Source organism: Protopterus annectens, chromosome 4.part0 (assembly GCF_019279795.1).
Source record: "Protopterus annectens isolate FY-2018-M chromosome 4.part0, PAN1.0, whole genome shotgun sequence".
Classification (NCBI taxonomy): domain Eukaryota; kingdom Metazoa; phylum Chordata; order Ceratodontiformes; family Protopteridae; genus Protopterus; species Protopterus annectens.
Genome location: NC_056733.1, coordinates 557,059,356 through 557,083,844, shown reverse-complemented (window position 1 = coordinate 557,083,844; position 24,489 = coordinate 557,059,356). Strand labels below are relative to the sequence as shown.

General features: G+C 40.4%; 1 protein-coding gene across 2 annotated transcripts in view; it reads left to right on the top strand.

The window, feature by feature from the left end:
• Positions 1 to 24,489, top strand: part of KIAA1671 (KIAA1671 ortholog) — a 2,688,721-nt gene that overhangs the window by 1,348,385 nt on the left and 1,315,847 nt on the right. For both annotated transcript variants that reach the window (XM_044068487.1, XM_044068488.1), the window contains exon 6: positions 15,587 to 18,832. In XM_044068487.1, the coding sequence (XP_043924422.1) occupies positions 15,587 to 18,832 (3,246 nt within the window). The remainder of the gene's footprint in view (positions 1 to 15,586; positions 18,833 to 24,489) is intronic.

Here is a 24,489-nt window from a genome sequence, read left to right as displayed (position 1 = left end):
TAGCCTACCTTTTTAGGGGCACCTGACATCTGGGGCAAGAAAAACTGAAGAAAATGGCGTCGGCTGCATCTTTTATACCCCGGCACACTGACGTCAGGGAGGAGGTGACAGCAACCGACGCCGGACCTAGACTTTGGAACTCTTGCCGACTGCGGGTAGCCTGCCAGCAGGATAACCCAACTGTAATGACTGCAACAGTGAATACACTCGAACATCTACATTTATGGTAGGTACACAACTGTACTTTACTGGTTGTATGACATTTGCATTTTCCCTTTCTTAAGTGATTGCCTGATTTTTGCAGATTCTTTCACATCCTGTCAAAAATCTTTGACTTTAGTAATAATGCTACTTCACAGCCTGGGATTTTAGGTGATCAGGGAAAAGACAATCTTCTCATTTCTGCTCACATGATATTTGTCTTCTAGATGCAACACTTTTGTTGTCTTTCCTTGCTCAAGATACTATACAGTTCTAGGGAACAATTTGTAATATTTTCAACCCAGACTCCAGCATCTGCAAGAAAATATTTCAAACTTCTGGGTTTGATGGCATCAGCAGTTTTAATGCTTACCTTTTCCAGACTTCACATGAGAAAGATTAAGTGGTTTGTCAAGTCAGTTTGGACTCAGCACCAGCACCCTCTATCATTTCAAAATTGAGTACTGTTTTCTGTAAAAAAAAAAAAAAAAAAAGTTTTAAATTGGAGAGTAAATAATTTTTCTCTTCAGGTTTTCCCTTCTCCATGCCAGTCCCCGCTCAGTCTGTAATGACAGATGCTTCAGACTTTGCTTGAGGAGCTATGTTCAAGGGAGCAAAAGTGCAGGATCTGTGGAACAAACAGGGTAAATTGAAACACATAAATGCCAAGGAAATGATAACTCAAATAAATGCTCTCAATTCTCTGAACCTTCTCTGGAGTCCAGACCCTCATTTGGTAATCACAGACAGCACCACAGTGATGTGGTACATCAACAAACAAGAGGGAACAATTTCTACCCACTTTGCAGATTAGCTGTGATAGCCTGGGATCTAGAAACTCACTTCATTGTTGTCCCTCCAGGCAGTCTGCATACATTCCATCATAGTGAAAAATTCTGGAAAATAAGTTGAGGAAGGCCAGGACGGAGACACGATTGGAAGTTGCACCTGGTGTTTTCTTGGAAGTAATCCATCTGAGGGGAAATCGTCAAGTAGATCTGCTTGCCCCCAGTCAAAACAGATAGCTAAAGAACTTCTGATCCAGCACTCCTTGCAGGGTATCCTAGAAGACACATGCGTCCCATTCCCATGGATGGAAATGTTTGTATATGCCTTTCTCCCATTTCCTCTGATTACCAGAGTGCTTCTGAAGATATAGAAGGAATCTCTAAATGTAATTATGTTGACCCCGTTTTGGCCCATTCAGCAGTGGTTCTATCTGAATTTGAAATTGGCCAAGGTCAGTTGCTACAAGCTTCCACACAGAATGGATTTATTCACACAGGTCAGGGTGGGGTGTTGATATGCTTCCAGTGTTCAACATTTTCAGTGGACTCCCTGGATGATAGAATTGTGATATTTTTATTCTAAGGACCTGGAGAAGGAAGTTGAAGGAGATGAAACCTACAACTATAAAACCATATACTTGATATGTGGAAAAAACATTTCTAGTTGATGCCTATTGAAGAACCACAATCCTTTTTAAGGCTTAGCTTCCTGTGGTTCTTCACTACGTGCTTGAGTTGTTAACCTCTGGCCTTTCTTGTTCATGTGTCAAAGTTAATCACACAGCAATTTCTGCTCATCAGCCCCTGGATCCCCCTTTTTACCCTACTTCTTGTGAAACTATTTTTGAAAGTGTTATTACACATCCAGTCACCTAGTAGACAAGTGACCCCTCCGTTGGATCTTAATATTGTTTTAGAAAAACTTGTATTGTTTCCTTTTGAACATGCTTACAAAGTTGAGGTAAAGTTTTTATGTTGGAAAACAGTATTACATTCCCTTATTGCAGAAATCAGAGCAGTATCTAAGTTACAGGTTCTTATGGTGAATCATCCCACCTTGTGTTTCAGCAGAAGTTGATAACTTTTAGAAGAAATCATTTCAGAGGTTACACTAAGCCAAGTTATTCATCTCCATTTTCTTTCCAGTGTCTAAAAATAAGGGAGAAAACACTAGTCACACTCTGGATGTCCACAGGCAATTTACATACTATATTGACAAAATCTTTCAGGGCTTCTGAACATCTGTTGGTCTCTTACAAAGGTAAGGATAAAGGGCAGTGTCTAGACAATTTCTTTGAATGCGTGCACCGGGCTACCACTGTTTGTTCTCATCATAACAAGTGACTTCTAGACAAAGTCAGGGCCAATTCTAATAGAGTTCTGACTACTTCTGTGACCCTTTGAAAAGGGTTGGATTCTAGCTGTATTCTAGAAGCAGTGACTTTGTCTTCCACTCATACATTTACAAAGCACTACAAACTAGATTCTATCTGTAGGTGTAGAGCAGGCAAGGACAGTTCTGCAGAAGCTCCTGGACCCCTTCATCTTTCTACTCTACTGAAGTTACAGTAGTCTACACATATGGCTAAGGCTACTGCAGCAGTGTTGAGATGATGAACACAGTGCACTTAATACATTGGATATAAAATTGTACACACCCCTGTTAAAATGCTATTTTTTGTGATATAAACATATGAGAACTCAATAAATCATTTCAAAACTTTTCCCACCTTTAATGTGACCTGTAACCTGTACAATTTAATTGAAAAACAAATCTGTTCGGGGGGGGGGGTGTGTGTACAATACGCTGGTTGCATAAGTGTGCACACCCTTAAAACTAATTGTTGAAGCACCTTTTCATTTAATTACAGCATTCAGTTTTCTTGGGTAGGTGTCTATCAGCATGGCACATCTTGACTTGGCAATATTTGCCCACTCTTCTTTGCAAAAGTGTTCCAAATCTGTCAGATTGCAAGGGCATCTCTTATTCACAGCCCTCTTTAGGTCACCCCACAGATTTTCTATTGGATTTTGGTCTGGACTCTGACTGGGCCGTTCCAAAACATTAATTTTCTTTTGGTGAAGCGATTCTTTTGTTGATTTGGATGTATGCTTGGGGTTATTGTTGTGTGTTCAGCTTTCTAGCAGATGCCTGTAGGTTTTGGGCCAAAAGTGACTGGTATTTGTAATTTCCTCCACCTTAACTAAAGCCCTAGTTCCAGCTGAAGAAAAGCAAACCCAAAGCATGATCCTGCCACCACCATGCTTCCCATGGGGATAGTGTTCCTTTGGTGATGCAAAGTGTTATTTTTGTGCCAAACGTACCTTTTGGAATTGTGGCCAAAAAATTCAACCTTGGTCTCATCAGACGATAACACATTTTCCCACATGCCTTTGGGAGACTTGATGTATTGTTTTGCATGGATGTTTTTCTGTGTAAGAAAAGGCTTTCATCTTGCCAACCCTACCTCATAGCCCAGACATATCGAGAATATGGGAGACTGTTGTCACATGTAGTACACAACCAGTACTTGCCTGAAATTCCTACAACTCTTTCAGTGTTGCTGCAGGTCTCTTGGCAGCCTCCCTGACCAATTTTTGTCCTGTCTTTTCATCAATTTTGGACGGACGTCCAGTTCTTTGCAAAGTCACTGTTGTCCCATATTTTCTCCACTTTTTGATGACTTCACTGTGTTCCATGGTATATCTAATGCTGTGGAAATTTCTTTGTACCGTTCTCCTGATTGATACCTTTCAACAATAAGATCCCTTTGATGCTTTGTAAGCTGTCTGCAAACCATGGCTTTTACTGTAGCAGGCAACTGAGTAAATGTCAGGAAAATCCTACTAGGACAGCTGAACTTTATTTGGGGTTAATCAGAGTCTCTTTAATTGATGGCAGGTGTGTACCCAGGAAAACTGAATGCTGTAATTAAATCAAAAGGTGCTTCAACAAAGTATTAGTTTAAGGGTGTGCACACTTATGCAACCAGCTTATTGTACGTTTTTTATTTTTTATATTTTTTCCCCTAACAGATTTGTTTGTTTTTCAATTAAATTGTACAGGTTATAGGTCACATAAAAGGTGGGGAAAAGCTTTGAAATTATTTATTGTGGTCTCTTTTTTTTATATCACAAAAATCTGGCATTTTAACAGGGGTGTGTATACTTTTTATATCCACTGTTATGTGCAGTTGTACAAATAAACTTACCATAACAGTAGATATTCAAATGATCACTGCTGCAGTAGCCAATACTTCCCTCCATTTGTATGTTTTTGCCGCCAAGGTGAGGACTTTCATTTTTACTTTCTTAGCACTGACTCCTTTCAGGACTGTAGCCTCTCTCAATCTCTGTGTTGGCATGAAAGCTGTGAAGGGCTAGGCACTAACAGTTTGAGCACATGGAAGGTACTCTTAAGCTTTGGAAGCTGGCTGGCTGGTGGGCTTTTATAATCTATGCAAGATATAACCCATGTAACTAAGGCCACTGCAGTAGTGGTCATTTGAATATCTATGGTTACACTAAATTTACTTATTCAACTGTGTTTTTGTCTTTACTGGAACTTTGCATTTTGCTGTGTTTTGCTTTGAGTTTCTTCTGTACCTTAATTGCAGTAAAAATAAAAAATAAAATGTATCCTGTAAATATGACATGAACATGAGAAGTGTTATTAAATTTTTGCCTAATTTCTGTTTAACCGGGTAAGTAATCTCCTGCTGAGATCCTGATTTTTTTCAGTCTGAATACAAATAGTTCTGTATTACGTATAAAGTGAGATGAGAAATTAACAGTACACAATGCACTGATAAGTAAAACAAGAGCATTTATAAGTTACACAGCTAACAAAATTTACATTAATGATAAAGGTATCAGTAGTTGGATAACAATTAAGAACTGCATCAGTCTATTTCATTATTTCATTTCAATTAAATCTTTAATTTATTTTGGTCATTTAATAGAAGAGTTTCAAAGTATAGTTAGAAGTGGTGTCATCTTTGAAATTCTAGCACCTAATCTGTTGGGCTCTGATTAGTTAAATGTGTCTTTCACTGAGTAAATGCATGTCACTGGACTGTTTTTGGTCAGTGAAAAGTGCAGTATAGCTGAAAAGATTTCCCAACCACTGAAGAACTCAAATGACAAAAATGCCTTTTTTTTGTCTTACCAGTATCATATAAAAATTAAGAGATACCAATGCAACTGCAGTTAGCATGCACTTGGCAAAAAAAGTCATTTTCTGTGAAATTCACTGTTGCATTACTGACTCTTGGAATCCCTGTGACTGGCATAATTTCCTGTGCTCTTTTCCCTTCATTATCCAAGTGTGGGGATTCCATCCCTCACTGACATCAGTAGTATAAAGGGGCTTTAGTCAGTACCATATTCATATTTTTCTTGCCACAGTTTGAGCCTCTTGAGTTTCTAGTCGCATCTTCAGTCCTTCAGATTGGCCTGAACCCAGAGTTGTCATGTATCTACCCCATTGGGGAATAGTCTTTGTCTATACTGTAGTTGATTTTTTTCCAGTTATATTATAGATGTCATGAAATAATGATGTTCTTAGAGGCAGGAAGCAAATGCTGCAAAGAGATTTCCATATTTTGCCTTTTTTGCCCTTGTCCAGAGTACAACCTTACCCATATGTCACCAGTTTGCCTTATTTAAACTTAAATTGAAGAGGATGCAAGTCTGAAATTGGTCCACCATGATTTTATTTATTTACTGTTTGTTGACCAGGTTAGTCCCATTAAGCCAATGACCTCTTTTCTGCGAGATAGTAGCGTTCAATCTTTTTCATCCTTCTAAGCTTCCACCAGCTCAGGCAGATGGGACTTTGGTTAAAGTTTCATTTGAAGGATGGAGCACTCAGGGGTGCAGCAGCCTACTCATGCTGCACTGTAGTATCAGTACTGGGAAATGAATTCACCTGCCTGATGTGGGAATAGAACCCACAGCCTTGTACACCTAAGGCAGGTGTGCTACTGAGTGTACTAACTGTAACTCTTGACTATATACCGAAGAAAAAGAAGTCTTTAGAGAAGCACTCAAAGGAGAAGAGATTATGGGAGGCAGATATTACCTCAGAGTCTGACAGCCCCCAAAGACTCGGACTCATCTTAAAGGAAGCACCTTCTTAGCCCCCCCCACTACTTAATTGTTTCAACTCAGGCCTCTGGTGTGACCTCTCAGGAGACTGATACTTCACGAGTTAAAACCTTCTTGCCATCAGTCAGCTATGGAGCCTCCTCCCAAGCCTTGGGATCCAACACTCGCATTATCATCAGTGCAGGGAATGCAGCATCCCCGCATAGTTTGCATATGGAGGTTGAAATCTGTATAGAGGTCTTGGGTGTCGATCCACGTGCTGAGCCCACCAGTGTGGTCCTTAGTACAAGTCACAAGACAAAGGCACCTACACCAATAAGTAATTTTGTCTCTGTCTTAATTAGATTGATATATAAAATCATGTAGCAGATGTTAGTCAAAGTAGTGAGGTAATGGGAATGCAATTGCCAAAACCAGATAAACATTGCCCTTATGTAGTGGCACCACAGCCATTGATCTTCAGAGCTTAATCACACACCATAAGGAAATGCTGAGATTAAAACGTTTGAAGTAGAGGATTCAGCAGTAATGTGCTTTGTGCTAACAGCTAGGAAGCCTGATATATTGGAGATGTTGTTTTAGTTTTAGTAATAGCTTCTATGATTGGGTCCTTCATGGTAATGTGAGCAGCAGTGCAAAAAAAAAATCATAAGAGGTGACATTGTGGTATGGGGGAGTGGAATGTTGAGCTGCATTTATTAGCCAGAACATTGGCTATAGCTTTTGTGATGCCCGTGCACTGGCCCAGTAATCAAGGAGCCTCAGTCCTCACCACTAACACCAGTGAGGGGCGTCCACATTGGTAAGGATAACAAATACACACACACAGTAAAGTACAATTTCCCTTAAGAGCACACAGAGATCACAGTTAGTCTGGGGCTGGTTTCTCCCTTTCTCTCCAGATCTCCAATAAGACTCCCCAATGGCACAGCTATAGAATGGAGTCCTTAGCCAGGGTCCCTAGCCAAGTCCTCCTAGCACACTCACTGTCTAACCAGCACTTCGTATCTTTGCCCAAGTAGCTGACACACACACACACACACACACACACACACACACACACACACACACACACACACACACACACACACACACACTGAAATATGATTTAGATACAACCACACAGACACCCCCGTGGAAGGCTGGCATGGTTCACCAGCTGTGCCCCTTCTATCCAGGCTATATAAGGTAATAATCACTGCCACCAGGACCCTTACTTCTCAGCTACTAAAAAGGCCCTTACCAAAGGGTGTCTAATTATTACTGTGCAATATTATCCAAATGGTAAGTGTGACTGAGCAGCAAGGCCTATTTGGAGTGGCTTTGTACAGTATCACTATATACATGAAATGTACTCTAGAGCTTAAATTACCTCTACACAAAACTGCCACAGTTGAAAGATTTAAAAATATTTAATAAATAATTAAACAAGACAAATCTTCACAATTCAACGCAGTGCTAGTTACGGGTTCAGAGATCACAGGAAAATGCTTAATACTGTAGAATAGTCTGACATAAATATAGAAAACAGCTAGACTAAACTTACTATTTTCTGTCTATCTTTAGGAGAGACACTAAAGGCTAAGATCCTACTTACATACAGACACAGCAAAGCAAGTGTTGGTGAGTGGTCAGTTCTGAAGACAAATGCAAAATGCTCTCTCTCTGTGTCTCTGAGAAAGTCCTTTAAATTGATAATACATCCTGCTGACTCATTTTAGACTACATCATTCTTAACAGTTCTTCTGTTTCCCAGGCTAACAGAAACTGTACATTAATATTTCTTAGTAAGCTTGCACCTGTTCAGGAAACTACAGCAATTAAAGAAATTATATATGTAAAATCTAGCAATTATTTCTAGTCTCAAAACAATAGAAAGAATCTGCTGGTTCAGACACCATGGCTCCAAGCCCTGAGATCAAAACAGTCTTAAAATGCTTGACTAGTAAGCTTTCTTACAGCAGAGTGCACTGTTGTTGCATTTTTACAGTTCAACATCCAATACAGTCTTTTCACATTTAAGAGAACAAACCTGTGCCCCCCCCCCCCAGAAAACTCAAGCTAGTTTTTCAAGTGACCCTTGAGAAGCGTTGCGCGAGAGGATTAGGTTTGAGTATACCTTACCTCATTCCCTGTATTGAGACCCCATCTGCGTTGGCATTGCTAGTCCCACTGCAGTGCTGCACTGACATATGTGCTTGCAACCCTAGGCTCCATCTTAACAATTTGGCATTTTGCTGGCTGGCTCTGTTTAACCATGTTAGGGGATTGTGATCTGTCGCTACAGTGAATTTTCTTCCGTACAGATAAGGCTGAAGTTTCTGCAGTGCCCACACTATGGCTAAACCTTCCTTTTCTACAGTTGCATAGCATTCCTCCCTGGGTTGGAGCCTACGAGTGAGATAAACCACTGAGTACTCTTCTCCCTCTCAAGAAATGTGGCTAAGTACAGCCCCCACCTCATTGTTTGAAGCATCCACCTGAACAAGAAATTCTTTGCTGTAATGTGGACTGGCTAAAACAAGGGGTCCTCCCAAAGATTCTTTAAGCTTCAGGAGTGCCTGCTCACATGCTGTGGTCCACACTACCTTAACCGGCCTGTTCTTCCTTGTCAGGTCTGTGAGTGGAGCAGCTATGGTACTATAACTGGGGACGAACTTTCTGTAGTACCCTACTGTCCCTAAGAATGCCCTCACCTGATTTTTTGGTAACAGGTGCAGGCCATGCCCGAATGGCTTCCACTTTGGCAGGTTCTGGCCTGATCTTACCACTCCCCACTGTGTCCCAGGAAGGAGACCTCTGCCATACCCACCTGACATTTGCTGGTCTTAATGGTCAGCCCTGCCCTCTGTAGTCTGCCCATCACTTCCCTGACATGTTGAAGGTGCTCTTGACAGGAATGGCTGTAGATGGCAATATCATCTAGGTAAGCAAGGGCAAACCCTCTTGCTTCTGCTAGGATATGATCTACCAGCCTCTAGAAAGTCACTGGGGCATTTTTCATCCCAAAGGACATCTTTGTGAACTCATACAAGCCAAAAGGCCTCACAAAAGTTGACCTCTCTCTAGCACTGGGAGTCAAGGGCTCCTGCCAGTAACCCTTGGTAAGATCAATGGTGGGTAAGATACTTAGCCCCACCCAGCTGCTCTAGGGCCTCATCTGTCGTAGACATGGGGTAAGCATCTGACTCTATGTGACTATTTAATTTCCTGTAGCCAACACAGAACCTGGAGCTGCCTTCCTTCTTTGGCACCAGCACCACTAGGGAGGCCCAGGGACTGTTGGACTCATGAATTACCCCTAGTTCCAAAATCTCCTGTATCTCCTGCCTCAGAGTTTGTTTGATACTCTCAGGGACCCTATAAAGGGGCCTGCCTAATAGGCCTTTGGTGTCCTGTATCCACCTGGTGCTGCACCAGGTGGGTAGACCCTGGTTTCCCAGTGAACACGTCCCCTAACTCCTGTAACACTGTTCGGATTTCTTGAACTTGGGTAAAGAGATAGCTACTAGGACATTGCTACCCCCTCCACTGAGGTGTCAGTCCGAGCCTCACTGAGGAGATAAGTCACCAGATCTCCCTCAGACTCCTTCTGCAATCCACTGAAAATACTCAGCACAAGGGCCTCCCAATCATGGTAAGGTTTCATCATGTTAACGTGGTAAATTTGTGCTCCTGCCTAGCAGTTCCAGCATGTAGTTAACATCACTTACCTTTCTTACCACTTTGTAGGGTCCCCCCAAGCTGCTTGCAGTTTGTTGTATCTGACAGGAATGAGAACCATTACCTGCTGCCCTACAACATACTCTCTGGCTCGAACATTCCTGTCATACCAGACCTTTTTCTGCTTTTGGGCTTCTGCCAGGTTCTCCTGGGCCAAACCCATGAGTTCCCTGAGCCTTGTCCTGAGGTTTAGGATATATGCCACAAGAGATGCCTTGTGAGATTCACACTCACCCTCCCACTCATCAGGAATTAAATCTAAGGTCCCCTCACCCTATGCCCATACAGCAACTCAGAGGGTGAAAAACCTATGGATTCCTGGGGAACCTCTCTGTAAGCAAACAGATGGGGCAAATATTTGTCTCACTCCCTCTGCAAATACCCGTAGCATGGACTTGATTGTAGGGTTTAACCTCTCAACAAGACCATTAGTCTGGGGATGGTAGGGGGTGGTCTTCAGGTGCTTCACCCCACAGTACTTCCAAAGACAAGCCAGCAGGTCTGACATGAAATTGACACCCCTGTCAGTTAGCATTTCTTTTGAGAAACCTGCCCTGCTAACAATCTCTAACAAAGCATTTGCCACCTTTTCTGCCTCAATGGAGGACAAACCCCCTGCCTCAGTGTATCTTATAGCATGATCTACTACCACTAGGATATACTTTTTCCCTGTGGAGCTTGGGGTACTCAGAGGTCCCACAATATCCATACCTACCCTCTGAAGTGGCTCCTCAATCACAGGCAAAGGCATCAAAGTTGCTCTCACCTTGTCTCCTGCCTTGCCTACCTTTTGACACTGCTCACAGGTCCTGCAGTACCCTGTTACATCTCTGGAAATTCCAGGCCAATAAAAGCTCTGCATAATATGTCTCTCTGTACTTTTTATGCCCATACGACCTTCAAAGGGAATATCATGGGCTATGGCTAGACGTGCAAGATGATAGGCTCTAGGTACTACCAACTGCTGTATTCTCTCACCTTCTAGTCCTTCCTCATGGGTCCACTCTCTATACAGTAACCCTTTCTCCCAGTATACATATTCCCCCCTTCCCTTGTGGATCAGGTGCCTCATTAGCTACCTGCCTCAGGCCTTGCAATGTAGGGTCTGAGAGCTGAGTCTGTCTCAACACTCTCTTTGTAACCCTTCCCAGCTCCCCTTTGACAGGAAGCCTGGCATCACCTGACAGCGGTGCCTCACTTGTCAGCCTGGGTGCTACTACTCACCTTTACCTTTGCAGTCACTCTGCCCAAGGGGACATCAGTACCCACAAGCAGCTGTGGCTCACCTTCAGTCTCATTGCTACAGAGTAGCTCCCTCCCTAAAGTAACCACCTCACCAGTCCTGGCTGCAAGTGTATGGTCTTTCTGGGTCTCCCCCAGACTTCCAGCCCCACATGCTTATCTTGAAGCCTGACTTGAGTGTAACTGCATAAACACATGGTACTGCCTCATCAAAATCCTTCCTTATCAGGACATCAGTAGGATAGTAGTTTGGTACCCCTGTTGTCTCAAGATACCCTACTATTTGCATTTCATCTTTCCCACTTACTGGCTGTCTCACCTTTTGTTCCCCACCTTGCCTCCATGTACATCTGTATGCCACATGGCCCCACTGGTTGCATTCAAAACATTTAATCCTAGGTCCTGGACATGTACCTGGATTATGGTTTCCCCTGCTACTGGCAGATTCTGTTGGAGCAGTCTGGGCTGCCCACCATGGATTCCTTTAGACCCATGGGCAGTACTTGAGGGTCCCTTTCCTGTGCAGGGATGCCCTGCCTGCTAGGTATAGGTCTCCCTTCTTCCCTAACTCATCTGAAGTAGCACATTGTCCATCAGCTAACCAGATCCTCAGGCAAAGTGCTAAGGGCTTGTTCCCTTACCAAAAGGTCTGCCAGCCCTTCAAAAGTGGTAACCTGACATCCACTCACCCACCTATGAAAATAAGTGCTCAGTTTAGCAACGTATTCACACACACTTTCATCTGCCTTGAGTCTATGCTCATACAACTTTTTCCTATAAGTTTCAGGTATTAGCTTAAACAATTCTTAACAACAGTATAATTAAAACAATCAACATCAGACATTTTGGACAAAATAGTTACAGCTTTACCATGGAGTAAGGGGGGCAGGAACCATACTCAGTGCCTTTGGCCAACATCATACTGTTTACATACCCTCTCAAACATATGAATGAAACTATCAAAATTATCCCCCTCTTTAAAGTGCAGAAGAAATTTACTGACCTTTTGTGCTTTTGGGTTCCACTTACTCCCTTCCCCATTGCCACAATGACTCTGGCAGAGTCAGCATCTCCTTTTCATGCTACCTCTGTCTTTTCTTCTCAGCTTCCAGGCATAGCATTTTCTCATTCTCCTCAGCCTGTAGACGTCAGACTCTATGCTTCTGTTTCCAAATGTCTGGCCTTCAACTCAAGTCTCTTTTGCTCCAGATGGATTTGTAAGTCCTCTGCAGAAAGGTTGAGCTATCCGTTCTCTGAGTGCTGTACATCTCCACTGCCAGTCTAATCATCCTCCTGATTGCTGTTTTCTGATGCAACTTGACCAAAGCTGCAATCATGTCTGCCATAGTCTGGTTCCTGTGCACCAGTCCCTTAGCCTGGCACATCTCAGCCAACTGGCTCCTTAACAGCTTGCCATACTCCTCTGCTGACATGCTTGCCTGCTGTCCCTGACTAAGCTATCAAAAGAAATAAAACAATTGTGATCTGAACTCTGAATATTCACTGCGTGGCTGATTTAGAGTACAAAAGCACCTTCAGTGATCATTGTACACAAGTTACAGGAATTCTCTATCCCACCACTGCTACCAATTAATATATGATGCCTGTGCACTGGCCCAGTAATCAAGGAGCCTCAATCCTCACCACTAACACCAGTGAAGGGGGCATCCACATTGGGAAGGATAACAAATACACACGCAGGAAGTACAATTTCCCTTAAGAGCACACAGAGATCAGTCAGTCTTGGGCTGGTTTCTCTCTTTCTCTCCAGAGTGGGGTTCTTAGCTAGGGTCTCAAGCCAAGTATTCCTAGCACTCTGTTCAACCAGTGCTTTATGTCCCTGCCTAAGTTGCTGACACACACACACAGACACACACAGACACACACTTTGAGATATGATTTATATACAACCACACATACGCTCCTGGGGGAGGCTGGCACGGGTTCACTAGCTGTGCCCCTTCTGTCCAGGCTATAAGGTAGTAATCACTGTGACCAGGACCCTTGCTTATCAGCTACTAAAAAGGCCCTTACCAAAGGGTGACAAAGTATTACTGTGCAATATTATCCAAATGGTAAGTGTGACTGAGCAGCAAGGCTTATTTGGAGTGGCTTTGTACAGTATCACTATATACATGAAATGTACTCTAGAGCTTAAATTACCTGTACGTAAAACAGCCACAGTTGAAAAGTTTAAAAATATTTAATAAATAATTAAACAAGGCAAATCTTCACAATTCAGCGCAGTGCTAGTTAAGAGTTCAGAGATCACAGGGAAATGCTTAAAACAATACTGTAGAATAGACTGACAAATATAGAAAACAGCTAGGCTAAACTTACAATTTTCCATCTATTTCTAGGAGAGACACTAAAGTCTATTATCCTGCTTACATACAGACAGAGCAAAGCAAGTGCTGGTGAGTGGTCAATTCTGATGACAAATGCAAAATGCTCCATCTCTGACAAAGCCCTTTAAATTGATGATGTATCCTACTTTAGATTGTATCATTCTTAACAATTCTCTGGTTTCCCAAGCTAACAGCAACTCTACATTAACATTTTTAGTAAGCTTGCACCTGGTCAGGAAACTACAACAATTAAAGACATTATATATATGTAAAGTCAAGCAATTAACTCTAGTCTCAAAACAACAGAAATAATCTGCTGGTTCAGACACCATGGCTCTGAGTCCTGAGATCAAAACAGTCATAAAATGCTTGACTTATCAGCTTTCCTACAGCAGAGTGCACTGTTACATTTTTTGCAGTTCAATATCCAATACAGTCTTTTCACATTTAAGGGAACAATCCTGTGGTTTATATTAATATTTACAAATGGCAGAATTATCTGCAAAATTCTATCTAGTTAGGCTGACGGCCTTCACATATCTTTACAGCTTTGATACTAGAATGGGTAGTGTCATTCACCTTGTTCAGAGCAGTATTGAGTAGTTGGAAAAGCCTTGTGGTTATATTTAGAAAGGTTACTGGGAGTGAATCTTGTAAAATATCATGGATGTACATTTCATATTCATCATTGTACATTAAAACAGGGTTTATGCATTGGTCGGATTTGTTTATGATTTTTTGTAAATATATGGTATACCTTTTTAAGGTAATTAATTCAACCAATTAATTAATTTACCATTTAGGTATATAAATGATCTGAATGCTGTTATAGGTTGTTTTGAGGAAGCTTTGCAATAGCAGAGTGAAAGCGCACTTAACTTTCATCTTTGTGTCCTGTTTATATTATTTATTAACCTTTTTGGAGCTTGTCTACACTTGGATTAAACATTTTAACGCACTTGGACTCTGCTTTCTGCCTGGAGTTTTGTTTTCTTGGTTTCGTTCTTCTTTTAGTGGTTCTAAAGCTCATTTGAATAAGACCCATTTGACCTAAATTTCATTTGACTGACAATTCATTTGACTAACTCCCATTTTACCAACATTTCAGACATAGACTTTTTGTGGGTTTTCCTTCACCTGTGACTTGCTTGTGATAAAAAGAATTACTGTAACGTACAGTGCTGAGTGTTAGAATTCTGATAGTCATGTAGAAAGTAGTGTTCTATTGTTTCTAAATGTGGGTTTGTCTCTCTACATTTTTATGGGAAGTATCCAAAGTAATTTGGTGAATATTTTGTGCGTTCCCAGCAGTAGTGGCAGCGTGTAGAGTACTGTAAGACAAGTTAAAGGTATATGCCCTTTTCCCCACTGTAGTGTAATCCTGGAGTTAGTATATATAATTAGGGGAGGTGTGGGGTGCATAGCCCCCCACCTAGTTTGGTTGTACATTGTCCCATTTATGTTGAGGGTAAGTAAGTAGTTTTAAAGTTCTCGAAAAGGTAGTTATTGGTGTTCTAAGTGTGCTTGTCTATGGTTTAAGATTTAGTATGTTGAAATTCAGCATTGTAAGCTGTCAGTGAAATGGGAGTTAGCCAAATGAGTTGTCAGTCAAATAAAATTTAGGTCAATTGGGTGTCGGTCAACTGGGTTTTAGGTCAAGTGAAATAGATCCACATACATATATGCGTGTGTGTGTGTGTGTGTATATGTATGTATGTATATATATATATATATATATATATATATATATATATATATATATATATAGTTTAAATGTATGTACATACAACATATACATATCTATATTGCATTGTTTTTGAGCTTTTGATGAATACATTTTATGAAGGCTTTATATGTTATTTGTAATACACCAGTATTGTTTCATAACAAATTCATGTTAGCATTGAATTGCTTTAGTCCTTTCTTTCCAGAACATGCAGTGAACATTAAAAAAGTATAAACTAGAGTATATTTGTGTATTATTTATGTAATAAACATTGTGCTAGTCACTTTGTTACTGCATTTAACTATTTTCCTCAGTAAACACTGTGCAAAAACCTTTTGGCCTGTCCAGTTGTTTTTAGCAATATGGGTATAATTAACTGCAGAATATTTAAAAATGTGTATCATTTGAGAACTTAAAACACCCTTGTTTCATTTTTTTTTTTGTCATAGACTGAAGATGATGTACAAGGTCTCAAAAAACAGAAGGACAATTCATCACTTCTTGAAGGAAGCTGGAGGAGAAACCAGTCAATACGAACTTCCAGTTCTGGTCTTCACAGTGTTAAAAGACCAACACATGAGGGCAAACAAGATGAACAGGAAACTACTGCCAAAACAAGTATGACAGATAACGATACATATTCTGCCTCATTTAACTTTTCCACAGATGGTCTGAAGCTTCACGATTCTAGAATAATAGAAACTGCAGAAGATATACCATTTAAAACAGTAACGGCTGTGCTGTTTGAAAGTACAGCTGAACGACATGAGACATCACAAGGAACTGAGACTCAAACAAACCTTGCTAGATTTGTAGGGAATTATGAAGATGACAGAAAGGTTAAGAAAAAACAGGAGACTAATATTACTGATGTTAAACGGAAGTATGATAGAAATTATGATCAGCTGGACTCTGAAAGCGGCTCAAGGCAGTTGAAAAAAACTGAATATTCTAATGAAAAATTGCATTCAGTAGAAACACAAGGTAATGCATTAACTGAAAAAGTGAATACAGCTGGTTCTTGTAAAGATTCTTGGAATCAGCGCATTGAACCACAGCTGCATGTATTCCACGCTGTTAGTGAAAAAGCGGTTAGTGAATATGTGCCAGTAGCTACAGAAGACAAAGCAACAACACTTCGAGCAAGAAGATCGTTTAACAAGAAAGAAAGAGTAAAACCTGATGAAAAAGATTCTTTGTCATTTTCACCTGAAAATGTAACAGCTGAACCAAGATATCTCAGAGTTGATAAACATGTGCCTTCAGAAGGTTCCAGAATTATTATTGTTGAGAAGTCGCAGTCATTGGATAACAGATGTAGTTGTGACAGTGCGCAATCTAGGACAATGTATGAGAAAAACCAGGGAGCTCAAAATCCACAGACCTGTGCTGACACAGCTGATATGACAAATATTCCAAAAATGGAAGCAAAGTGTTTACCCGAGGAAGAAACCAAGAGTTATGGGAGTAAACAGAATGAAGGGTCTTCTGAGTTGCATTGTAAAGCAAAGCTTAAAGGTGGTTTTGAGGAAATAAGGTCTTCTCATCAAGCCTCTGGTGTAATGGTTAACACTTTTTCACAGAAGCCATTGTTCTTTGAAGCTTCCACTGTGAAGCCCTGGGAGGGTGCACCCATTGCAAAACAGTCTGCTCCTAAGATAGAGAGATCCAGCAATACAGACTCTTCAGACTATAGCTGGATTTCTGTGCATGCACAACACCTTTCAGGTGGTAAGCAGGAAAATGCCTTGCTTGTAAATGCAGTCTCAGGCAGTACAGTTGAAAAAATGCAAGTTTTTAGACAAAAGGAATATTGGGAAGCAGATTCTACGTATAAAAGTTTGGACTCCAGTAGAAAGTCTTCAAAGGATTCAGTTCTAGGCGGGCAGTCAGCAGCTGCAGAAAAGAGAGAAACAGTTAAGAATGCTAGTGATGACATAGCATATATGAAAAGTACAGAAAGGTGGAGGAAGCCAACTACTAGCAAAGAATTCACTGGTGATGAAGATGAAAGATTACCAGCACATGTGAATAGCAGAGGTGTTAATGTTCCTGTGAAGAATGTCGTAACTTATGATGATGTAGCAATGAGTACATCATCTAGGAAGAGTCAGAATGCTGATAGCTTTAAAACTACAAACCAGGATATGCAGGTGACAAAGTTTTCTGAAAATGTTAAAAGTTGTGAGACCACTGCAAATGAACCCGGAAAGCATGAGTTTCCACATGAACCAAAAGCAACATACTTTGCAGTTACATATCACTTACCTGACAATGCAAAAGGTCTGGACTATGAGAAACCTTCTTTAGAGAGTATCAAAGTTGACCAGATAAGTAAATGTGATCACACCGAAAGTGATCTAACCAAAGATGAGTCAATAAAATCTTACAAGAGTTCAGTGTCCAGTAAGGCATCAACATCCAAAATAACATCTTTTAAATATTTAGATAATGCCCATTATGAACAAGTTGACAGGAAGAACAATATTAAAGAAGAAAAACAGATAATTAAAGAATCAGAAAATGTTGATAGGCCATTTGCAAACAAACCTAAATCATCTGTTGTAGTTGACAACATTGAAATGCATCCCAAGCCTGATTTTCGTAAGCAGAGATTTTTCAATGTTGATGCTGTAATTGATTATAAGAAAAAATCAATTAAAAGCTCATCTGGTGAGGATACGTCTGAAATGAAAACATCTCCATACAATGAAACTAGAGTGGATCGAAGCTTTAAGTTTCAGGAACTTGCTCATACAGATACCACAGTGAGGAAACCAGACAGTGAGGTTGGTGGCATACTAGATATTGATGCATTAATGGCAAAATATAGAAGTGAGCCCTTGTCTCCCAGTAATCTTCCTGGTAAAAGCTTTGATAAACCACAAGAATCATCCTTTGATCAACAGAAAAGCAAATTGTCATTGCTTAACTCCTCTTGTGGTTATGACTGGAATGAAAAGGGAGAAATAAAAAAACCCAAGCAGAAGCACACTGATATAGATATTGCCGATGAAAGTTATAACCAGAGTAGTTTATCTCTGCAATCATGGAAAGAAAGTCGGAAGAGTAGAACTGAGTCATCTGTTCTGGCACCTAAAATGCAAAACAAGCATGGAGATTCAGAAATAGAATCCTTAAGTGGGACAGAATCTAAAAATAGTCCTTTAGCAGGTAAACCTAGTACTGTGTTATCTGGTAGTATACATGTTATTAAAACTGATTATACAAATGCTAAGCAGAAACATGAGTCTGTTATACAGTTGTCCAAGGATGAAAAATATTCAGATCATTCTGTAAAAAATGAAAGATTTTCATGTAATAAAACTGAACAGATAGAAATGTCTGTTGACGAAATATCTGTAGATGCTGATATCCCAGACAGATGGAATAAAAAGAAACTTTTACAGAGTAAAGATGCAACTACCAAAATATACAGTGGGCAGGACTTTGACACACAAAATAGAACAGACTGGAAAGAATTTTCTGTTGATCTGGTTGATTCAGAAACAAATTACAGAAGTGCCAAACGTGAGCTAAAGTGCACAGCTAAGCAGTCTGATTATTTGGTAGAGAAGGAAGTGAGACGTGAGGACAAAAGCAACACAGAAAGGTGGGGAAGGACACCTAAAAGTATCATAAAAAGGAGACAAAGCATGCCTCGTCAACTGCCATCAGTTACTGTGGATAATAAGGTAACTTTATTTCGTAAGTTCATGGATTTTATAGCCACGTCTCCTTTCATTATACATCATCTGTCATGATTTGTGTGAATTGTTAAAATCATCTTTATGTTTATTGCATTTTTCTCATTTAGCACTGAACAACTTTAGACTCTGTTGTAGTACATGGGCCACCATAATTGCGCTCCAAAATTGGAAAAAAAAGATAAACACGCTACTGTAACGCAAGGCCAGACTGTAATAGCACTTTCAAAAGTGTGTAACAAATGGGACACACTCCCTAAGCTCTGTGACAGCCGGAAATAAGGGAAGGAATGTTTCTTCGTTCCCTGAATATCTGTCCTCTTATATCCACTGATGTTTACAGACACTAGTCTGTAAGTAACTAAATTAGGACAATATTTGAAAACCTGTCCATGATTTTTTTCCCTTGCTTTGTCTATGTGTCTGGCTCACCAAGTTCATTACTGGCTGGCTTTCCGATCTGATAAAACACTTTTCATGTTTTTTTTAATCAGGTAATACATGGAGTAGAAAAACAACATGCATTGCAAATAGTTACGATTGGGTTTCACGCTGCCAAGGTGAATTTCTTGGCATCCATGTCTCGAGCACATAATACCATTACAATTGGAGACCCAATCATAACCCTTTACCTGTTTGTGCTTATAGTGTAAACTAGTGTTCTTATCAAGGATGTTTCATTGTGGTATGGGTTTATAGCATGTCACTACTGATAGTGGTAGTAGCTATCAAAAGGTTTTACTGTGATTACATCCATATAAGAATGGAGAGTCACAATTAAGTTCATTTCTTGTCTTGACCTTGATTATTTGTGGTAAGTTGTCAGAAGAATTTGCAGTGTCAGATTTTTATGATCTTAAGTAGAAGAAAAAAACTGTAATGTAAAAACAGTATGGTAGAGCACAAGAGATGCAGCTTATACCTCAGTAATGAATTTATTTTATTTTACATTTGTTGACCGTGATAGTCCGACTGGATATATGTCCATTTTCAGCGGAGGCCTGCGGAGAAAAGATCCACACATTAAAACAATTACATTCACAATTAGCATTAGAAGTACAAGTACAATTATTATTAGTCATAGCTGAATCTTAAATGATTGCAGGCAATCAGGTAGAAGCAGCTAGGTAATACTTACAATACGGTTATATATGCTATAGTATATATAGAAGGAGTTAGTCTGGATTCTGGCAGGGGCAAAGCCAGTGAGTCATGAGATACCTTTTGAGATTTTTTCTTGAATTGGTTTAGTGATGGTTCTAGTGTTAGATCAGCTGGAAGAGAATTCCAAATATTGCTTACAGAGTTGGAAAACAAGGAGTCAGCAGCAGAGTTGATAGCTTTGAGAGTTTGGATTAGTAGCTTGTTAGAAGAGCGCAGTTGCCTGGTGTTCTTGTAGGGGTAAATGATGTTTTTAAGTGCAGGGGTATTATCTGGTTGATTGAGAATTTTGTGGGCTACTACAAGTTGACTGTACTGAAGTGAGCTAGTCAATTCTAGCCATCCTAGAGATTTGAGGTTATGGCAGTGGTGAGTTCTGTAAGTGGAGCCAGTGGCAAATCTAGCAATGTGATTATAACAGCGTGAGAGTTTGCATAGCTCAGATTTATTTAAGTTAGTAAAAATGGAAGAGGCATAGAAAAGGGTGGAGAGAAGATAAGTGCGGGCAATGGCAGTCCTAGCTAGTGAGTTAAGGAAAGGTTTATTTCTGTATAGGGAGCCTAGTTTTCTATTAACCATTTTAATGGTTTGATTGATGTGCACGTCAAATTTAAGGTTATTAATAGTTACCCCTAGGAGTTTAGTATGGTTATCTGGGAAAATAATAGTTCCATTATTAGAGGAAATCATAAAGGAGAATGGTGTAGACCTGCGAGTGGGGGAGAAGAGAAGTAGTTTAGTATTTTTCTGGGTTTAGGAGCAAGCGACGGTCTGAAAACCAGTTCTCAACTGTGTTAAATGTTTTCTGGGATGGCATATGCAGGTCAGATGGGGTAGGGGCTGTGCAGATCAAGGTGAAATTGTCTGCATATTGTATACATGTAGCATCTGGAATGGTAGAGTGTAGGTCATTAATAAAGATGGAAAAGAGGAAAGGTCCTAAGATAGAGCCCCCGGGAACTCCAAGGGTAAAGGGTAGTAGAGTAGATAGATTACCCTCCCATATGACAGCCTGTTGTCTGTCATTCAGATAGGATTGGAACCACTGAATGGACTGGTTATTCAGGGAGATAGACTTCAAAGTAGCGGTAAGTAGTTGGTGGTTGACCATGTCAAAAGCTTTGGATAGGTCGAGGAATAGGGCCGAGGATAATTTATTATTATTATTACGGTTATGGCTTATGACATTGGAAAAGGAGATGAGGACAGAGGAGGTACTATGGTGAGGCCTAAAGCCATGCTGTGAGCTAGCTAGCAGATTATTATATAGGACATGGTGCAAGAGTTGTTTGTGAATACATTTCTCCATTATTTTGGCCAGTGGTGAAAGTATGGCAGTGTCTCTGTAATTTGATAGTTCTGTAGAATTACCACCTTTATGGAGTGGTATGACATGGGAGGTTTTCCAGATGGAGGGGGTGGAGTCTTCTGCTATGGTTCTATTGATCAAGATCGAGACTGGGTAAGCTAAGACGTCTGCGGCTTTTTGCAGGTACTCTGCAGGTAGTTGATCTGCAGATAGAGTGGTCAGTTTTAGTTTTTTTGAGTAGGGAATGAATAATTGAGATAGAGACTGGTTGGAGACTTAAGGGGAGGTGGGTAGCGGGTGGGGTTATGATGGAGTTAGTACTTGTGGGTGTTAGCTGGCTAGGAAGAGACTGGACAGTCTCGGTTAAGAAGCTATTAAAAGTGTTGGCGATCTCTTCAGGATATTTATGGGTAGAGGTAGAAGGGGTGGGATTGGTGGATTGTCCTGGATGGAGTTTATTTATACCTGCCCAAAACTTTTGAGGTTTATTTTGGTGTCTTTGTTGAAGATTATGATAGTAGTTTTTTGTTGTCTAGGAGAATGTATTTTTGTGTCATTACAAATCTGCCAATATCATAGATGGTCTAGAGGGGTTTTGGTGCCATGCCAGGTGGCCCATATTTTATTTCTTAGTTTAATCTTTGCTTTGGTATCCTTCGTAAGCCAAGGTGCAGTTTTAGCTTTAGTTCTAATTGTTCGTGCAGGGGCATGTGAGTCAAGTATGGCAAGAAATTTGGAATTAAAGAATATTACTGCTTCAAGTGACAGCCTTTTTAGGATAGACCAGTTACAAGCTTTTAGTTCATTTTGGAAGTTGGTGGGATTGAAGCATTTATTATTTCTAATGGTTTTATGAATAGGCTGGTGAGGATCCTCAGTTTTATGCCTGATGATATAGGTTAGAGAGTGATCGCTGAGGTCATCAGGGAGGGTACCACCTTTATACTTATGGGGATGACTATTGATAAGTATCCAATCTAGGATGCTTTCTTTTTTCTTGGGTTTACTGATCCTGGTGGGGGAGGATATAATTTGTATAAACCCATATAGATTTATATGGTTGGGAGTGGAGTCTAAGGCGTATGAGTTCCAGTCGATATTGAAATCTCCGAGAACAATGGTTTCCTGAGGGTAGTTGGTGGTTAGCCAGTGAAGTATATCTTCTAGGGTATTATTGTTATTGCCTGGAGGAATATAGATACAGACAGTAATTATATTTTTGTTTTTATTAATTTGTAGATTGGTGGGAAGAATTTCTGCGTTATCAAAGCTGGGTGGCGGAAGGGGTAATCTAGTAACTTTTAATGTGTGTTTATAAAGTACAGCTACCCCACCTCCTTTTCTAGTGCACCGGTCGGTTCTTATGTTATATACCGGCGGTAGAACATCATTGTCTTTAGTTGTGGGCTTTAGCCAGGTTTCTCTGAGACAGAGTATATCTGGGGAATGGACGTCTAAGAGGGCATGTAGATTGTGAACTTTGTTGTTTATACTTTGTATGTTTAGGTGAAAGGCTAGGAATGAACTAGGGGACCTGCTTAGTGGTTTAGTGCTTCTGGGGTTAGAAGCTTGGGAGTCATTCTACGCAGCAGTGGTAGGGTCAGGTTTTGGGTGAATGCCTCCATCAATTAACAAGTTATAGTGTAGGCTGACTAAGAGTTTTAGAGGTTTATTTATTAGTTTTTGATATTGTTTGACTCTGGTGAGGAAATATTTGAGTCTACTGTGGCAATAGGATACAGGAGAAGAGGAAGTCAGTAGGGGGAATGGTTATATGGTGTCCTGGATACTAGAGTTTAGGTGTGGAGGTTTGACATTTTGGGTAGTGGAATCCTAGATAGTGTTGATTTTCATAAGTGGTATGGAGGTATAGAGTGAGTATTAGAGGTAGTAGGCAAAGGAGCAGTGGCTTTGTTAGTAAGACTTTTGTGGGTAGGTGATACATTTCATGGTTTATAGTTTGAAGAATGTAATGTAAGGAGAGAAGGGGAAGACTGGGTTTAGGAGGGGAGTGGCCTTTAATGATGTGTGATATGGTGGTTGGATATTAAGAAAAGGGGAGTAGCCCTAATAGTATAAATTTAGCAATACTGGGGGCGCAGGGTGGGACAATGGGGCAGGGTGGGACGTGAAAAGAGCCCGAGCTCAGCGGGGGCTAAACCAGCCCACAAAATAGCTAGAGCCTTGGGTTGCAAGGTAAGAGGTTTTGCTTACACTGTAACAGTTTTAAAATGCTTAGCTTAAAATGTAGCAATTTTATGGGGTGATTGATATCTATAATACATATTTTTGTTTAGCCAATTTAGAGGAAGTATTAGAATTTAGGGGATTTAGTGACTAACTGGCAGTGCTTTAGACCCAGTTTGGCAAGTTTTTAAGTGAAAAAACAGTTATATATTAACCTTGCCGTCCGTTGATAAGAAGGGACTAGCAGAGAATTTTTTCTTTTAGTTTGTGCTTGCACAGGGTCCTTCTAGCATAGAGCGCCTTGCAGGGAGGGAGCAGTAGAAGAGGGGACTGCACCTGGTAAAGGATATATTTGTTAGTACCTTTCCACTCTAACTCCAACAACAAGCTCTGTCAGTAAGCTACACGGTCACCTTATCTAGCTTCATATATCCAGTAACATCTAATATATTCAATACATTTGTTACATATACACACTAGATGGTGTCTATAAGCAGTAAAACAATACGAACAGACTTCTACACATTCACCTTATTCAGCATCAATTGCATTATTTAACATAATAACTTTTAGAACATTTTCTCTTTATGCAACTTATGCCCTCGCTAGATAAAGCCTGTAGGCAGTAAACAGTATGTTCACTCACTAGCGTTTGTTCGAACCGAGCATTTGTTCAGATAGTTACATTAAAAGTCACCCTTTTAACCATATAGTTTTTAGAAACAAATCTATTACAAATTCAGTACTTAATTGTAGAAAATAAAGCTTTATACAGTATTTCACATACCACGCTAAGGGAAGGTCGCCAACTGGGTCCAGGAGCACTGGGGCAGTTTAAAAATGGCAGTTACAACAGGGGGATAAGTAACCTTGTATCATTAGCTGGGGGGAGGTGGAAACTAGTAGCTGATAGGCTTATACAGTGTTTCGCCAGACCACAAGATAGCTAGAGCCTTGGGTTGTAAGGTAAGAGGTTTTGCTTACATGG